The sequence below is a fragment of the Patiria miniata genome, unplaced genomic scaffold, assembly GCF_015706575.1.
Source record: "Patiria miniata isolate m_02_andy unplaced genomic scaffold, ASM1570657v1 HiC_scaffold_21, whole genome shotgun sequence".
NCBI classification, from domain to species: Eukaryota; Metazoa; Echinodermata; class Asteroidea; order Valvatida; family Asterinidae; genus Patiria; species Patiria miniata.
Window position 1 is genome coordinate 3,279,913 of NW_024037060.1, and position 20,061 is coordinate 3,299,973.

A 20,061-nucleotide genomic window follows, 5' to 3' on the forward strand; every position below is an offset into this window, starting at 1 on the left:
ATCGGTAACTTTTTGGATAGACTCAAATGATCTCTCTGTATGTTAAATAACTAATGAGTGGATGATACCACAGAAACCACGCCCTCAGTTTCCCCGCAGAAGTAGCACCAACAATGTAACAGTGACAGAAAAATAACTTATGGACAAAATCAAGCAAACAGAGGCGTCCAAAGTTTTCTCAATCATTGGTTCAAACGTATAGATACTTGCCTTTTTTTAAGTCGCAAGTTCATCTTAATATATTTATTTTTAACTTCAACGAAAAGAAATGAAGTCAGACATCAAGCCTCATTTGGCAATCTCTTACGTTTGATTTATTCACAAATAACACATCATTCGCCTCGGCTTAAAAGCCCCACTTGGTTTCATCTATAGAGGATATAACAACAATTCGCTTGGTGTATTTTGATGAATAAATAAAGCGGGAACGAAGTTTATATTTATCAATTTGCTGGACACAATAATTTGTCAATAAATAGCTTTACGTTTTGACGGTTCAATAATTTATGTGACAAATTAATGCCCTTTAGATGCACCAGACCGTACTAATGTTAGAAACATACACGTCTTCGAAATAAATTACAAACAAAATGTGAATGGTTCAGGTTCTTCCTCTTTTTAACAGTGTTATATACTGCGGGTGTGCACAGCATGGCTTATGTACAAAGCATAAAATAACTATGAAGAAACCGAGCTATCTATCAATTAACACACTGTGCTTAATATCATCTATGTCTACATTCTCTCGCTATGTTACAAATATAGGTGGATAGTAATCATTTTACTCTTCAGGTTTTTTTTTATTAATGCCATAGCTGTTTTTTTAATTATTATTATCGTGTTATAGCGTCATGATGAATCCACGTTAGTACTGGCAATGGTCCAACTATTCTATTAGAATATTTGATATCAAATTAAGACTATTATTTCGAACAGCTTGGTTTATTTTGATCATTCATAATAATTAATTGTTCAATTAATCGTGACTTTTTAATTTACCACTGCCACGTCGGGTTACCCATTTCTGTATCGCGCCTAAACAAACAGTTTAATACAAATTAATATACCATGGTTTGAGGGTGGATAGTTGGTATTAGCTCCCCTCGGTATTGGAAGTTGACAAACTAGTTCCTAGGGCGAAGCCAAGGGAACTAGTTTGTCAACTTCCAATTCCGAGTCCAGCAGTCGATCTTTCGCGTGTAGTCGCTCCTAATCGTTTCAAACGTCAATTTGTTGGCGGACTGAATTCAAATCTTTTGAATTATTTAGTTCGGCACGAGTGTAAAAGGTCCTTACAAAAATGACACTTTACATGCAGTTTTTGTGTGCATTTAATCCCAGAAAACTTATTCTTTCCTACAAAACTATACCTTTCAAAGAAGACTTTAAATTACAACAAATGCAAATATACAAGCAGAAAGAATGTGTGGACATAATTATTCCATTTCAGACGCAATTTGTGCCAGCGGAATAATGGTTAGCTTACGTTGAGCAGTAGTCCCGTCATAAACTACACGATAAGACTCTTACTTTGTTGTCCTTAAATGTCAAGTTAAACTCGTCTCAGTCCAGTTGGATGCAATTATATGCCAACAATTAAAACTGACATACTTTAACAATCTAAACGTTTAACCCGGTCGTGAATAAACAATTGTCTTTTTTTTCTTCTTAACACTTTTCATTTTGCAAGCTCAAACATTTCGATAAATTTAAAGGAAACCATACTGAATGTGTTCAAATGTGATTCTTAAACATTATCAAAATGACCGTCCATGCTTCAAAGTAATTCCTTTTTAGTCCAATACATGATGTTTATATTTTGCGCAAGAGCTGTAATGCTGTGTGAATTTTGAATTTGTTTTTATGCAAGACTTTGCAAACTGGATTGCCTGCAAATAATAAATCAAAGAAAGCCAGACATGGGATGCGAGTCCTGACAGTGCGGACATCGTGGTCTAGTACCAAGACCTCGAGCCAGACTTCGTGCCTTGCTCAAAAAATATTTGGTGAGGTGTATCATTATTGGGCTAAGCCACGTAAACGGCTTATTATGCAATGCACATGCGCCGTACTATCGGCAATGAAGAAAAAACAGTAACAGCTGTATTTTCACTTCTCTTATCTACACAAAGTTACACGTTGAACCGGTTTTAATTGAAGTGTCTCCATATCAGTTTAAAGAGCCAGAAAAAAAGGTTGAAAAGTATTGACATCATCATGTGTCTTTACGGAAAATCAAGATGGATGGTCGCCATAAGACAGGACACAAAGAAGTTATAGCATGAAACGCAGAACCAAAAACAAAATCTTGATATGCCCCCTCAATACTCGTGATTATTTCCATTGTTGACTCGGTATCCTAGCAACGTCCAAATCATTCCGTCTCGTTGTCAAGGGGTGAATTTCGTGACGTCATGCCGCCCGACAGGAGTCTCTCCACTAAGCGGAGCATATTGAGATTCCTTTGCCTTTGCTGTTGGTATTCCTTGGATGTTAGGTAATCCGTGGCTGGTTCAGCTGAAAGAGAAACAGAAAGAAAACATCTGGTAATGAGGCTATCAAAAAAGATTGGGCATTAGGAGACTCTTGGTGGCAGTATACTTAATGGCCTGTTGTTCTTGAAATTTTGACAATCACTCCGTCTTAGACTTCTCTATCTGGTTTCGAAGTAAAAAGCTCAGCGCAAAAACCAATTCCGACAAAACCCTCCAAAGGTCAAGAATTTTCATCGGGTCGAATTTTAGCCTGCGGTGCATGGAGTGAGGAGTAACGTCTTAAATCACGTGACATGTGAAGAACTTTCATTGAAAAGCACACGCAGTTTGGTTACCGAATACACATAAATAATTTGCATTACAGTTTTCATGCCTTTGTTTTGAGTGACGTGGTATTGTAAAATATGGAACAATAAAACTCCACAACGGTGACTGCTCTATGTTCCGACACCCCTATGTTCCGACAACCTAGATTGTGTTACTCCCGGTTAGGGTTCGGATTAGGGTTAGGGTTAGGGTTAGGGTTAGGGTTAGGGTTAGGAATAGGAATATATGCAGTCGGAACATAGAGGTGTAACCCTCCACAACAGTATTGGGTCTAACTACTTAAGGTTTTTACTGTGAGATTAATACTTGGGCGCGAGACGAAAGCGGCTCGGCAATTTTTTTCTAGTCGGCTATAGAGTGGATACAACAATTTTTTTGGAAAATGACTCTTTCTAGTCATGATTTAAACGCCATTTTCTTTACGGGTTTTATGTTCTCACAATGGAATATAACATGAAGTCAGTAAATGAATTTATCCCTTAAAATCTCCAAAACAGAAAGCCAAACTCCATCTATTAATTACTTAAGCATTAAGAGTTAATTTCCCAATGTTGGAGTTATTATCATCGATGCCAATGCGGGTTTAATTACCGTGCGACAAGCCAAGGCGGCGCCAATGATAATAAGACGGCAGCCGTATAGTCACATTAATAATTAAAAGATTTATATCATACTGTGTGCCTCACAATAGCAGCGCTCGGTAAACAGAAAGGAAGAAAGGTTAGCTGTACTCTCGCCGTACGTGTATTGCGACTTTTGAGAACACAGCCCTGTAATTAATCGCTTGACTGAATACGTACTATTAGCTCAACCATGATCAATGTCATAATCCTTCGGCTTCGCTACGCACGACGGAGCGCATTTAACACGTTGTCATCGGTACATTTTGTTTCGACGAATTCCAAACGGACCCTTTTTAGCAGTTTTTGTTCTTCACAAGCCATGATAAATAGTTAAATTTCGTTTGTATCCGCAACACAATTTTGAATAGAAAGGCCTTCATTTCAAATGGGAGGTGTTCATTTCGGTACATTAAAAATGTAAAAGCAAGTGAATAGTAAATCTTAATCTTTTTATATAAAAGAACTAATAGAAATGTATAAACAAAAACCCAGGAGTTCCACCAACGCATGTTCCCACCCACCCTTTCACAACCTTTACGGATGATATTTTGTTATTGCCCTTTTTTGCGAATTAAGGGTCCCCATGCAGTTTCGCAAGAACAAAAGACGGAAGTGGGCGTGCAGACAAGAATCCAATCTTACGACGGCATTAAATGCGCGTGCTGGCTTTTACACCTGCAATGTATCTTATGTATGTCGCTGATTTTTCACTTGACTGTTTTTTGGTAAAAGTATCGAATTGAGAGAGAAACAAAGCTCAGTTCCGGGACGAGCGTCGGCTGTCTGGGAGTCAGACGGAAACCTGGCATTTCATAGCAACGCGGACAATGGAAGCTGTCATTTTGACACAAAGGCCATTACTTTCCTTTTCAACTGCCCGGTCTATTTGAGTGACACACCAGAAAAGATCGATGCCACACTCGATAAAGAACCTAACAAACAGGTGGCGTAATTACCTTTGGTTATTGATATTGGCCTATGCCCGCAAGAAACACTGAGGAGTGGAGTTGTCGGTCATCAAATATCCCCCGAAAATAGTACCTTTCAACCCATGGGCATTTTTGGCGGGCGTGTAAAGACCAACCAGGCACCACCTGTATGGCGCCTTAGGACATATTTCTCTTTGGACAATACCCAAGGCGCCCACTTGAAACAAGCAGGTTCGTGGCGGCCCTGGATTGGCCTACTGTGTTTGTTGTTTCCGAACTACTGGTGAGACATTTCTACCGCGTCATATTGCCTTTAAGACGTCTGTGACTTTCAGAGTATATAATAGAACCGGATGATAAAAAGGACCACCTCCAGCTACCGCTAGCAATCTTCCTCTCCCTCCTTTGCATCCACTTTACGATCAGCTAAATTTCATCTTCGGCCTGCTTACTTCGCAATACAGTGTCTTAAAACTTAGTTGTAGATTTCAAGATGCAGTTTCAGTCTTTTCGGAATAGACTTCACTCAAATGTTAAGGCTATTGCGCATGTCCGAACAAATTAATTGGATTCATAGTGCAAAGCGCCATCATAAGCGTTAGACACGAAGAAGCCACTTTTCAACTTCACATACCTCTCCCAACATAATTATATCATCCGTTCTCTATCGTTGTATAAGTGCGGTACCGTACAGTCACAACGTATGCCACAAAATGTCCGGCGCGTCAGATGTAATGAACTAGGGGGGGGGGGTATCTTTTCTCAAGAACAGTTAAGTTAGTTTCCTTTCAATCAGACCTTGGAAAAAGGATAAATAAAAAATCTTTAAAAATGTCCACGATTTCAGGACGGTGCGTCCCTTCAAACAATGTGAGTCCAATTAAAAGAGTATCATGCAGCGAATATCAACAATAACACTCGTATTGAGGGCGCTATACACCACATGTCCCAAATCATTTTGGCGGTAGAATACATGCACAACCGGGTGCTACGCCAGAAGATGATCTTTCCCAATTACCGATTCTACGAAGCCGGTACTTCTTGTATCCCGCTCCTGTTTTCAAACGGAAATCCCCGCAGGAGTCTGTTCTCTTTACAGAAACATTCATTACTTGCTCTCGACTACCAAATCCACGAATACCATGCAGACCTATATCGGCTGTAGTTACACAGTTAAACCTCCACTGGAGTGCTCTCCAAATACATGGGAGGAGAGATTGTGTCGTTATCAAATCCGCTCCTTTCCGGTTGCAGTGTAAATGGTGTCAAACGTTAACGATCCGTCCAAATGTGTGCTGAGTTTTCCGTTACATAGTGCCTGATGCTCAACAGGCCTAAGCGTGAATTTAAATAGTCTGGTCTGGTTTTTCCTCATTTTTGTTTGGCGAATTGCGTATCTCGCAGTAATATTGGTCTTGATACTTTGAAAGCAGCTATTTTACTGACTTAGAATTGAAAACCAGGTTTACGTTCCATGATTTCAGTGCAGTTGATATTCGCCTTTCGCAAAAAATCGTAATATTGGGTCAAAAACGAAACTATACCCTTGCCAAGAAAATACTATAATTGGCGTCGTTGCCAAAAAGGATTTCATTAGCTATTTCATAAATGACCGAAACTTGCTAAGAGGCTTTCCCTTTTGACTAGACCGTGCATTGATCCCGCTTATCTCACGGCAAATTAAAAAAAATGTCTCTTTACCATCTTCCTCCAATAGCGGGGCTATTCTTTTGCCGAAGTGTATCATGCAGCCTTTGACTGAACATTTTCTGTTCGCGTGACACGGCTGTAGACACACTGCTGTAACCACCAGGAAAAGTAACAGCCACACCAACCCTGTGAAGAAAATAACCATTGGAATCGGTATTAAGAAGGGTACGGTTTCTGTGGTCATTTTGGACATTGTTTAACCACCACCCCGTCACTAACTTTTAGGCAGTGGCGTAACTAAGGTTAAACCTCTGAGGGGCAGGGGTGCATACATTTTTCAAGTGGGGGCAATGAAGGTATAAGTGATTGTTTGTTCCATTCAAGATTTTAAAAGTTGAAATGCTACGCCACTGCTTTTAGGTAGCTATTTCTTTTGTGTTTCCACGTTGTGACAAGAAGTTATATTTTGCTGGTCCCAGAGGGCCAGCCTAATCTCACAGACTGACTGACAGACTACTCCCCGACTGACTGACTGACTTGTTAGCCAGGCTACACAGGGTGATCCCGTAACGGCAATGAATGGGTTCAATACGGCACATTGTCACGATATAGAACAGATGCATATATTGTTCCTCATCATCGATCTTTTGTTCATACTTATATAACTTTTTGACAACAGGTCCCATTGTGTTTGTACACGTTTTTCTAATCGAGGACTTCCTCGATTTGACTCCTGTCCTCATTACACAAGGACGTTTCACATGTGTCCTCGGTTTACACCATAAACAAACCCACATGTACACTCACACAAGGCTATTAGTGTGGACATTTCTCCTTTTTCCTTTATCTTCGTGTATTTAAGAGACACCGGAGAATTTTTTTTAAATTTTACTCACACTGTGAATACTCTTTCAACCCCATTTTTATCAGATTTCATTAAGTGTTCCTCTTCATTTTGCGACGGATAACCCTAACCCCAAAATGCCTCTAAACCTGTTTTCTAGAGAGGGGGAAGCCTTGTGTGGACCTGGCTTAGTCCACAGAAGGTCCACACAAAGATGGCAAGGTTGGCACACACTCCCCGAACCACCGGTTTCATTAGCCAATCTAAACAAGAAGCAGAGTATCTAGTAAGACACTATAATTATAGAAAAACCACTTCAACACTCCTTCACCAGTGCGGCTTATTAGTATTTCACATCAGAAACAATGCATGAATATGTCGAGCCGGTTCTCTTTTGGTGTGGGGTTCTCAGAGTCTCCTTGACAGGTATTAAACGCAACTGTTATACGAATCTCGATGAGCTAGAAACCATAAGAATACGCCTAATAATATCGCGGAAGATGTAACAGACAAAGACCTTTTCGCTTGCCGTCATGCGCTCCTGACCTGGCCTAGTACTCATTATCACTTTTCACCGATCGATTTTGCGCACCAAAATAGCCGGCACGGTCGATTTGGGAATTCTTTCACCAGTGTAATTTCGTTTCATTTTTCTACCTTGACTATAATCTGCACGCTCGTCAAACGGCAGACACTTCTGGGTTGGCGCTACCGTTTTGAGTTGGGGTTTTGCAGTCGTTTTCGTTATAAAATTTGCAGTTTGTTACATTTTCAGGTGGGACCTATGCTGGACATAGGTGGTAAACGAACTTACTATTTGAAAAGACAGCGCCCATTATTTATATATATATTCATCCCAAAAAGAGAGAAATTTAGAATGTCTTGAATTGAAGGAAGGCCACACGAAAATTCGTCTTATGTTTCATAAAAAAATGTGATTTTAATATTGGTGTCAAAATATATATATAGTGGCAAATAACTTGTGGCTTTGACTTGCTCTTAAAAGAGCTGAAATTATCAAATATTAAAGTGCGTCAATAACAAGGCCATCACCATGGTTTCCCCACAACATCATTCAGGCTAAAGCAGTCGATCGTGGCCCGTTAATCATGTGAAATTAAATTTTTAACGGAAGCGTTGGCATTGAAAAGACATGCACACCTCAGTGATTATTGAATGCCAGCAAACGCCTCGAAATAGGTTAAAAGCGATGAAATATAGGCCTATCCAAAATATCATCCAGCATTCCATCATAGATATTGAAGTTGAAAATAAAGACTTAAAACAAGTTCACCCCAACCTTTTCACGACTTTTTCCAAATTTGAGAGCGAAATTAGAGGAATATTTATGCGCCGCTTCTCGTTTGTATTAAAACGAGTGTATTTCAGTATGCTTATACCGTCAAACATACAAGTAATTTAAATACGAGAATTCGATATGATCGAGCGTGAATACAATTTGTCAATTAAATAGATCAACATCTCCATAGCTATAGAATGTTAAGTCCGTTTTGCTTTTCCATTCAAAGTGGCCTACGTCTACACTCGGACGGAAGTATTCACAGGCGAAATGACAAACAACCTATAATGTAAAATCTTTTGTTAAAGATTTAATTTTGAATGGAATGTGCGAATACTTCCTTTTGTCCAGGCCATTTAAGTTTCAAGATACTGCATGAAAAAAAATAAACGCGATTTAAAATGCCAGTAGAAACACCGATCAAAATACTTGACTTGCCCTTTCTATCAAAAAGCTCCAAAAAGGAGAAATGGCAGTGACTAAGTGTAACACTCAGAACATTTGTGTTTGTCTGGATTCTGGAGCTAACTCGCTATAAAAAAAAAAAGGAAATTCAGATAAGATAAATGGCGACAAAAATGTGGCGAAAGTGAGGAACCATTGCGCAAGATTGTCACTATTCGCTAAATAAGCAGGTGCTTTTTCGATTCATCGACAAATCGCGGAGTTTGGAGAAACAGTAAATCAAACAAAGGCATGTAAACAACCCGGGACACTATGCAGTCAACACGTGGATGATTGACGTAGAGAGGACGAGGCATCGGTTTCATTTTGAACTTCTTTTAGACCTCATAATTGGCCCAGGGGAGCAGAGATCCGAGGAGTAAATTGACATGCCTAAAGCGGACTTGACGAATCAACAGAACCGTGATTACACAGTACCGCTTGCGCACCTGCACGGCTGGCAACCAACAAACTTGCCGGCCGGAACTCGGGCGTTGAGCCCCGTGTACTGGGCCGGCCTCTCCTGGTAGGATATGTCTCCCGGGTTGTGCCTAGTTCCTTCAAATACCTTTATGTATAGTCACTTTAGTTATCAAGGTGAGTTTTTTAACAGCACCGTTTTTGCAAAGACTTCCCTAAGAGACTGAGAGAGTCGTATACTTAACAGCATTGTTCCCTAAGCTTACCATTGGTATCCATTGATCAATTTACCATTGATGGTCCTAATTCTAAAGATTGTCAGAGCGATCGGGTTGTTAAAAAATAACATAAAATAAAATCTAAGAGTACCTTTCAAATCAGTCGACTTTGGGGTAATGACCACTTTGTTTTTAATTTTTTTAGTCATCTGTTTCTATTTCCACCATATTGTGTATTTTATTGTTCCCGAAGGTTCAGCCTAACTTCCAAAGTAAGTAAGTTTAACTGACCTATAACGATAAAACAATGTTACAAAGTTTATGCGTGAAAGTCGCGTAACTTCCTAGAGTTTTCATCAACGTTTAGATAAATTAATATTCACACTCAAAAAATCCAGTCCTATTTAATAACTATGAGGCTAAATGGTGCATTAAAAAAAATCCAGCTCCGAACTTTCAAGGGCTTGTTCCTCAAAACACCCTCTCGGAACCTCCAAAATCTAGACCCTCCAAGTTTATTCTGTCCCCTTTCTCCCCTCAAAGTACGAAGCCCTCGGGGCTTATGATCCAAGCGTGACTCGGTCAATATTTATACATTCTCGAAAATGTACGACTTGTAATTTAAGATCGCGATATTTGCGGTCGCTCCGATGCCAAATTTACAACATCATGAATCACCGTTACGACAAAAACCTCACCGGAATGGGCTCCCTTTACAGCCGTGGCCAATTTCTCTCACAAGTGTCCGATTCATCCTTTTTATGCAACTCTCTTCAGTTCGGTTGTTAGGGAAATGGGGACAAATACATTGTGCAATGGTGTTGCGGAACATTGCTCAGTTTTATCATATGAATCAACGACGGGATCTGTTACTGGAAACTCAATACACGTATAAACAGGCCATTTTTTGAGGATCCTTTGTCGTTTTTATTCAAGCGCGATTCAATGACTTCACAGAGACGGATCTGTTTCACTTCGATGTCGTCTAAGAGTAGAATTCTTACAGGTGACGTGGTGCTGTCGAAAATGAGCTAAAAAAGGAGTATTTCCCTCGAAACATTAGCATCGGATGTCCTAGGAAAACCGGATTGCAGAATTTGTATAGTCATGTTTTCTTCTGTTTCAATGATCGTCTATTTTTAAACAAGATCGCATTACGTTAACGATTTCCTGAAGAAACAGATTAAAGGGTGATGGCAGTATTGGCATCTTTTTTTTAACCAAAATTACCTTTTCATAATACAAAGGCAATCGACAATTTGGTAAGAATATCTCTCCCATTGTCATGGGTAAAACATTTGTGCCAAATCATGCCAGTGTCTGGCTAATTTCAAATTTTCAAAGGAGATCAATTTCCGTGAGTTTTCGTCCGATGTCGTTCTCAATGAAGACTTCTGATTTCTGCTTGGGTTGGCTCATACACAACGTCCAAGCAAAGGGTGCTGTTGACACTTGATCTCTTTCCGAAAAATATCGGGACGTAAACGATTCTTACCATCATCAATGCACAGACATTCCGTGCGTACGCGTGTTGCGCATGCGAGACATTTGACCCCAGGTCAAAATATTATAGGTATTCCACCTGCGCATGTTCACATCAAGATTTGAAGATGTTCCTTTCGGGATAAACAACTCGCCTTAAGCGTGCAAAATCATAGCGGGTACCAGCAAAATTAAAGAAACTGTCTTGCTCTGAAGTAAACACATAATTTCAAAAATAGTGCGCAGCAAAGTGTTTTTCGGTGTTTGTATGCCCCCTACTTTAGTGCTAACGAAACATCAAAGAGTGCAGACTCGGTTAGCACGTGTTCTGTGTATTTTTATCTGTCGTGTTTATCCTACAGTAAAATCCGTGGAATCTTGCAATGCACAAAGTTGGAATACCGATTGGGCTTATTTGGCAATGGCTATGCAAGGGGATTAACGGAGGAGGCGAGCCTATCGAACACCCCCTTGTAATCCTGGCGTAATGTGACGGTACGGCCGTCAGGTTTAATTTCGCTTTTATCGAATGAACGTTGGTCGTAGGAGGAAAATATGAATTTCAGGCAAAAAAGAATCGCAGTACAAAGCAAAGCTAAACGAATCGGTATCGATTTCTGCAGGCGTTTGAAGTTCGGGTACGTGACTCCTATTATTGGCTTTTGTACTGACGAAGAATCGATACCGATTCAGCCGGCCTTCAATACTCAGGAAGTCATTTGATCGCCACTTTTGCGTCACCACGCTGAACACTACAGTTAACATGGATAATGTCATTCTGCGCTGAATGAATCGTTATCCAATCTCTCATGTCTATGGCAGAGCAGGGTGCTTTATTATCACAATTCAGAGCTTAAACTTACTAGTTTAGCAAGAAATACTGTAAACTGGAAAGTGTGTGTGTTCAGGGGAGGAGTTCTAAGTTATAGAAGGAGGAAAAAACAAGTTCGATACCATACCACGGTATACAGAAGCTCCGTTGCACGGTCACACTAGTTACCAACTTATTCAAACGTTGTAAAAAACAAAATATTGAATGTTTCACATCATGCAACGGTGAGAATAATTTCATTTGGTGACAGCTGAAATGGCTTCGCCTCGTGCAAATATTCGATCTTTCACCACATGAAATTAATCATACCATTGCATCCATAAGCAATCATTAGTTGTACACTACCTAATGGGTATGATAATTATAGGCATGTTAGGAAATCTGTCTTTTTCATGAGAGACTTCCACACTCAAGTCCGTGTGTCTTATTACCAGAGAGATAATATTATGATCTTTATCACGATTTCATATAACCTTGATTTTTTGTTTCGGCGGTCGATGGCATTTGCCCCAAGGAGCAGTTCTGATTCATTGCTGGATAGCAGATGTCTCGGAGAAGTCCCCTAACCATATCCATTAAAGGAAAACCTTTGACTGTGACCTCTCACTTTGTTACATAGAGCCATAATAAAAGTGAGAGCCTTAATGAAGCAACATGGGGTGAAACTCTGAGAAGAATCCAAAAGCGATGTCACAGATTCAGCACAGTCTAGTTAGATACAAAACACATAAGGACAATTTACCCCCCAAAAAATGTATTCCCAAATGTAAATTTAAATATATGCAAATTCATGCATAATATTTATGGTTCTAAAACAAAACGCCTGTCCAGATAAATAATGTATGAACGCAACTCATGGCTATTGTCTTATTAGTTAAGGAATCCCAGAAAAAAATGCATACTCGTCTAATTAAGACTTTCCGCATTACCAGACTATTTTATTCATTCATTATGTTACGTCATATGCATAGATTTGCATAAATACATGTCATTAAGGCTCGGCACATTACTAACATGATTTGCTTTTGTTATAGAGACATCTTGTATTGTAAATAAAGAACAATACATCGCCACCCAAATCCTTCTCACATGTTGCAACATATTATAATCTTCTGTCCATAAAGCAATGCCCTTAATTACTTAAAGGTTTTTGTGCATTTTTGTTTTCGTTTAAAACAACACAATTGCTCAAATATTAAGAAGGGTGCATAACAACTAACTGGTTGAGTTTTAACTCAGTGGATGCTATACATTTTGAGAAAACTGAGAAACGTATGCACAGTCTTTGGGGTTTTGTAACTGGGGTTTACGTCGCTAACGCACGTAAAAAAAAACTGTGCCCGCGGTGACATTTTCTTAAACCACCTTAAATGATTGTTTTCTTCCGAATGGTACCATTTCATCCGGAATAATTTCACAGGGTATTTGGTACAAGTCCTATCTTCACTTTGAGCAAAGATATGTGCATTTCCAGGTATTGCAAATGTCCTGAAGTGCCTTTAAAAAACCTTCGAGAACGTCCAACCACAGAGAGGGAAATCAAGGGAATTGACGGATTCCAAACATCTATTTTCGCTCTTTCTGAAAGTGTATTATAAAAACACACTCACGAAAATATTAGAATCTCTAAATCAAAAAACAAACAAAAAACTGAGAAGCACAAGAATTCATAATCTTATCTGTTTATAAATTCTGCGAAAAAAGTGATTCCTAAACACGGATCAGTTTACAATAATGACGTATATATTTTTTTATTCGAATAATTGGACCCCTTATAATTTCATTTCAATTGCCCATTGCCGTCCAAATTAGGTTATGCCCCCTCGTTCGGTGCATTACTACTCAATGTCAATCTATAGGAATCCATCTTTGGTATATTTCTAAACTAAAATTGCATAGGCGTGTAGGGGCATGGTAATATTCCCGAGCGGTATCCCCTTGATTAATTGGAAAAGCCAGAATCCAATAATATACCTAAGCCCAAATTTACAATGCGGGTAAAACCACCGCTAATCCTGCTTGGTTGGTTGAGCCTGTGCCGGCTGTGATATGAGCGAGTTGGCAAGGTATAGATATCTTGCCATGACGCCAAAGTGAATGCCCTCGGGGCTCAAAGGTGCGGCAAAAAGCTTAGCACATTCGTGAAAAAAAAGAAACGCGCAAGTAAAAGGGTTGGACACGAACATGAATTTCGGCTCAGAGATCTCTGCACAGTCCTATAATGTATTGTTTGGAATGATAACTTTCAACCGTTTTGAATTCCCTGCATCAAAACGATTGATTGGAAATTTACTCATTTCAAAACTTCCGAGAATCTAAGACGGTTTTTTTGGCCTTGATAGCATGATTAGCTTTGATTTCAATAGGGCCTACTTAATTATTTTGACCAATATATTTTGAGGTATGTAATTTTGTTCACTCAACAACTTCACTGACAACATGTCTTGCAATACTCTTATTATTTGCTACAAATTCAAACAAAACTAATTACTGCTTCTGCTGAAACTTCTTATAAATACGATTTTAAGTAAAGTCCCTTTTCTTATTTTCCATTGACCTTAATTAATAAACTGACTGAAAAAAAGTACAGTGACGGATCATTTGAGAATCAATCAATTACTGTGCATTGCTTAGCACACAGCCACCCTCCACAATAACATTTTGGTGTGAGTGAAAATCTAAAACCAGACATAAAAACAGATACTTTGCAAACAAAAACAACCCTTCCATAGTCATTATATTTTGGGGTCCACTTTTTTCCTGTCTCTGTTACATCTGACATCTTTGATTTTATAATTCTGATACATTCCTTGAGGGAGTCGTCTTCCAAGATTGATTATGAATAGCAACTTACCCAACAAATAAAAATCGTTTGAAGTCATTCAAAAAGATACTTGAATGGCAAATGAGAAAGTACAGGGTGAGTCAAAAAAACAAACCCAAATGTTGGGACCATTGTTTTAGTGAAGTTCTGCATGTAGCACTTTCAAAATCAAGAATATGAAAGCCCAATTCCTAAGCTTTCTTTTAGTACAAGAATCATTCAATTCACTGATGTACTTTTTAAGTTACGGACTTTTAAACACAACCACTGTTTTAATGTTCTGTCCACGGATCACAAAAAAAGTTCAATGTTTTTTCAGCAAAATGAACACAAATCACAAAGATATGTGTGTTCAACAATATGAATTGTTTTCGTTTTGCTGAAAGAACACACATTTTTTTTGTGGTCCGTGGACAGAACTTTAAAACGGTGGTTGTGTTTAAAATTCCGTAACTTAAAAAATACATAGGTGATTTGAATGATTCTTGTACTAAGAAATAGCTTAGGAATTGGGCTTTTATATCCTAGATTTTGAAAGTGCTACATGCAGAACTTCAATAAAACATTAGTCCCGACATTCGGGTTTCTTTTTTTTTTACTCACCCTGTATAAAAAGGTAACAAGGACAAGAAAAATATCACACTTCGGACCCTTAATGTAAACCCATATCCGCCTAGAAATCATTTGATATTTCGGGGGCATTTCAGTTCTAGACATCTACATCTACCCAATTTAAGATAATTCAGGCAGCCCGTTCCTATTATTATTAATTCGTCCTGATCAGCTGATAACAAGCAAAATCGAAGACTCAACATTAAAATAAGAAAGAAAGGAGAAACTTCAAGTTGAGGTTATGCAACTAAATGCCTGATCGTAATTTAAAAACGAATGGCAATCGGGAAGGATACAAAATCTCGATAGTCAATCGACTTTCAACTTTGGAAATACCAATAAAATGATTCTTAAGGTAACTCACCACGACTCGTCTTTCCAGGCACCACAGCCATGTCTTCGAAGCCACCGACTAGTCTTGCACAAGCCGTTACAATATAGCCCCTTTGCGTTGCTCCGTTAGCAGTTTCGCCTGTCGTATCTTGTTCGCTTTTCACCGTGTTTGGTTACCTACTGTAGGCCAGTGATGAAGTTGCTGCAAACGCTAGATATCTGTGGCAACAAGAAGAAGAACAAAAGCCGTCTTTTACACCTGAACATACGTCACTGGGGGCGATCTAAGATGAATGTGGGCTGGCGGTAAACAAGGCTTCTGGGAAACAGTCGAGTTGCCAAGTGTCGTTAAGAATCCACATAGTGATGACAGCACACATAGGAAGGGGCGGGGGAATACACGGCCGTAATTAAGTATTGCGGGGAATTGGGATACAGCGTAAACACAGCAGTGATCTAGTATCGCGGGAAGACTCGGCGGTCGTTATGCAATCCTCAGGACTAGCTCTTATGCATTTAAATAGAGGGCGCCATTCCTCCTGGGTACTATCCTGTAGTTAAAGTCAGTTATTGGATATGCGGTCCTTTTTTAATACAGGCATTTTAATGTATCCCGTGCATTGCGTCATGTCGATAAAGGAAATCAGCATAATGCAACGGTCCATCAGATAGCACCATATCAGTCGAAGTATCAAAGTAAACATGACGTACAATGCCTAAGGGGAGTGTTTAACTGGTGTTCACGATCAAAGACATCAAAGGTATGAAATTAAATATAGTTTTTAAAGATAAAATCGTTTGCCAGAGAGAGTCCTCGGGAAATCTGATGTTAGTATCTGATTGGTTTTTTTTCTGGCTGATGCCTTTACAGATTCACAAGGATATGCAAGTTCTGTAACGACCTTTTCTTTTAAACAGAACTTGGTCATTTCTGATTTTTTTGGCAGGTTCGTTGATTTATAAATGACTCCGTTCTAGGCTAAGGATTAACCAAAATGACGATGAGAAGATTTGTAACGAAAAGACTAATTTCATTTATTTAAACTCAAAGATGACCAGAAGTGTATATTCGAATTCCTCTATGCAGCGATAATAAAATGTTGAGACAATGTTTACGCTCAATTTGCAATTTCAAAGCCAATATCGAAATGGATCTCGCAGTTTGTCTCAGCAAGACCTTTCAACGGGATCAAAATTTCGGTATCGGAGCTGACATGCATGCAGATTCGCTACCAACAACCACAGCGATCGAATATATATGGGCCCACCACTTTGTCGTTTTAAATTAATCTTAATTCGGCTGGACTATATCGCCATCATCATCTTCAAGGTTCAACTTCTTCCGCAGTTCTGACGGTTCGACCGGTGGAGTGGTAAGGCAAGTGATTATAGGCGGCGACCGGGCCGGCAGATGGTGCGGAGAGAAGTGGTGTTCAGGCGACAGATAAAGATCAAACCCTCTTACCAAGTTAATATCATTATGTTCCAAGACCATGGCCAGGGGAACACCAATTATTACGCCGTAATTATGGCCTCCTGAAATTGAATGTTTCCCGCTCCCAACATTCGAACATTGTCATCAAGATCTCTGAAAGGATTCTTTACATTTCGCGGTTTTTTTCAGTGCTCGTAGGACTGTTCACTGTAATGTCTGAATTCAATTACCGATGGTAACTCACTCGAGAACCTGCGTAATCAAATACAATCTAATTATCCAAGCAATGGTTCATTGGGCTATGGTATAAGGTGAACCTGCAGTCTTCGATTCAATTAGAAATATTTATTTCCAAAAATATCGGTATCGGTAATTAATAGCTGTATAAACTATGGAGGTAGAGCAGCATCCCAAAGGATGAAGCTTGTGGCGGAGGCGCCCAAACACAAATCAAACAAGCAGTTCTGAATGTGTTTCACTTCACATTCCTAAAATTTACCCAATCGGCTTTTAGCTTTGTAATGAACGGATTTCAATTAAGGTTACAATTTCCGCTGTTTGGGTCCTATATTTTCTTTTGCCTTTATGGCTTCGAATGCTTCCATCATATTGTCAAAACATGCAGAGAGACGCAATTAGCATAATAGTATAAATACATGAACGTCATTCTGAGGGGGTCTTGACTGACTAGGCACGTGCCAAGCTTCAACCAAAAGGCTATCGTTATTTTCTTTCAAAAGAGTCAAATGCTTCCTTCAGTTTGAGAAAAAAAACACAATTGTTCTCACGAGAAATGTTTGCACATTGTCTGGCTGACGCATTGTACGTACAGTCTGTGTGCTAATAAAGAACAATCAAGACTCGACGTCATTAATTTAACCAATTAGGATGGCAGGTACTAGACAAAAACATGTAATAGCTTTTCACGTCCCACTTATTTGCATTCAGTCGACAATTGCATTGACTTACACGTGTCATAGGCCTATTCATTGTCTTGTGGCGATTTATTGTTTCAAGAAAACGTTCTACCTCTACATTTAATTTTGGTGAAGTTGATTTATCAAAAATGTATAAAACCCATACTATTTAAATTAATTAAAATTATATGTTTAAACTGCCAAATAAATTTCCTTACGCGATACCTGTAGTCAGAAACAGACGTTTTGGGAACTTGAAGGATTATATACTGCTGCCAACCCATTTTTGGTTAATTGTGGTTATCACTGGAAGGTTGAATATTAAGTTCCCCTTGTGCCTCGAATATTGTAAGTTTGGGTACCATAGTGACCCTTTCTTTGCCCATTCTGGGTCTTGAGACTATACCAGGATGCGTTCGTAATAATTAGAATCTTGAGGTAACTTTAATCAACCACAATAATTACTTGTGGTTGACCTGTGACCTATCAGTGGTTGACCTGTGACCTATCAATTAGTTGACTCGTGACGTAACTCACGCAGGGCAAGCCAATAGTTCGAACCATTGATCTCCATATACACAGACTGGATAGGACATCGCGTACGAACGTGCGTCCGCGCGCGCGTATTTTGAAAAGGGTAAAGAACACAAATTCGCATTTCGAATTGTGTACACTTTCGAATGGAGGATTAAGAAATGAAGTTGGGTTTTCTTCGCTTTCTTTGTCATTTTTGAAAGAATAAAAGAAACAGAGATCTAAATTGATCAAAATCGACGAGGAGTATAGTCAAGGTGTGCTCAGCATTAGATTGCTGGAGTCGGGAAGTAAGGAGCGTTGAAGAATAGGACAATTATTCGCAAGTAAGTTTTTTTTTTTAACGAGGCCTATACAACATGGCATGGAGAAATATGAAAATGGGAATGACAAAGCAAATTATGTCGCTCTGAGTTTGAGGGGGACGGGCCTGTGTGGTAGCTAGCGAGATATTCTGTTCAAATTCCATGCGATCTAGGCCTGTCATGCTCAGTGGTCGGCATTATTTTTCTTTAAAAGACATACCTAGGCCTAAACGTGCATGATTGACCCGGCAATGGCAATGAACAAAAGTTGACTTGTTTAAGATAGTTTATTCGAATAACTTTTATATGCAAAATCTGATTGAATTATGTCTGCCTTGGCTTAACGCCTACCGGAATGTTTCTATTCTTTTCTTTATAAAGAGAAACCGAGGAGATGGTTTATGCTAACTTACTGCACAACTGGCCGATTGACCTTCATATCAAACAAAGAACTTCAGCAAAGCCATATAGCAAAAACCACCAGCTGCAGGACCGAGCCGGACGAAAATGGAGAACTTCACGGAGGGATGGAATCGACTGTATCATCCACTGAATGGAACATGCGATGTGATATGCATCTGCGCGTTTGACTTAATCAATTTTTACGATGTGGAACTGTTAACATTGATTGATTTTGGTTTTGGAAAGAAGTTGTGGAGTTCAACGCAAGTATTTTTATAAGCTCCCAAGATGACTGTCACATTATTGACAGTTTGTATGGTGAAGAAAGCAATGAGCACTTTAACGGTTTGAAATTATGTTGTGTACGTCGTTATATAAGATTACTAGCTATAGCCATAAACACCGTCATATTCGCTCACAAAAACGATTCCCATTACACTTACAAGTAATTATATTTATTTTCAGAAGTATAGCTAAACATTTAATTGCAAGACCGTGCGTAGCTTGAATGTATTCTTTGACAAAATTATATAGTACTATTTTGGTTTGTGATTCATCTCCTTTCACAAAATATCACAAAGAGGTAAACGATGTCATTCCCTGATCAATCTAGGGACGGGAAGAAATTTTTACTGATTACTTTGTAAAATTAAGGTTTTTTTACCTTTTAGATTGTAATTGGTTTATGTTCAGGTTTTTTAATAAATATATATCAATCATTTTGAATGAATCTCCATACAATTTCTCGTGTGAGTGTTCAGTTAAAAAAATATGATGTCATTTCGGCATATTATTAATACAATTATTCATTTCATTGATGGAGTAATTCAGTGTGCTCTAATGACCAATGTGCCAAAAATGAAATGGCAATTTACTTACAATCATTTTTGAGAGGCGAAGGGATTTTAAAAAAAATAAGGGAAAAGGAAATGGGGGGTTCTTGAATTTTGAAAATGCATAATAAGAAAGTGTATATCAAGAAAGTGTGGAAAAGCTGTTTGGAGGGTAACTCTTCATCGTTCAGGGTTTTTTTAAGATTGTTTTGGAGGAGCGCTTGAACTCCCTCCTGTAAGAAAAATTACACTAAACAATCCATTTTCCAAAGTAAACAAAGTGAAAGCACAATGCGCGTTTA

At 38.9% G+C, this 20,061-nt stretch overlaps 1 protein-coding gene across 2 annotated transcripts in view; it reads right to left on the bottom strand.

The window, feature by feature from the left end:
* Positions 1-288: 288 nt before the first annotated feature.
* Positions 289-20,061, bottom strand: part of LOC119729796 — a 28,032-nt gene continuing 8,259 nt past the window's right edge. For both annotated transcript variants that reach the window (XM_038202541.1, XM_038202540.1), the window contains exons 2-4: positions 15,365-15,552; positions 6,076-6,210; positions 289-2,517 (exon numbers count right to left, since the gene is read on the bottom strand). In XM_038202541.1, the coding sequence (XP_038058469.1) occupies positions 2,375-2,517; positions 6,076-6,210; positions 15,365-15,395 (309 nt within the window). In that variant the 5' untranslated portion in view covers positions 15,396-15,552 and the 3' untranslated portion in view covers positions 289-2,374. The remainder of the gene's footprint in view (positions 2,518-6,075; positions 6,211-15,364; positions 15,553-20,061) is intronic.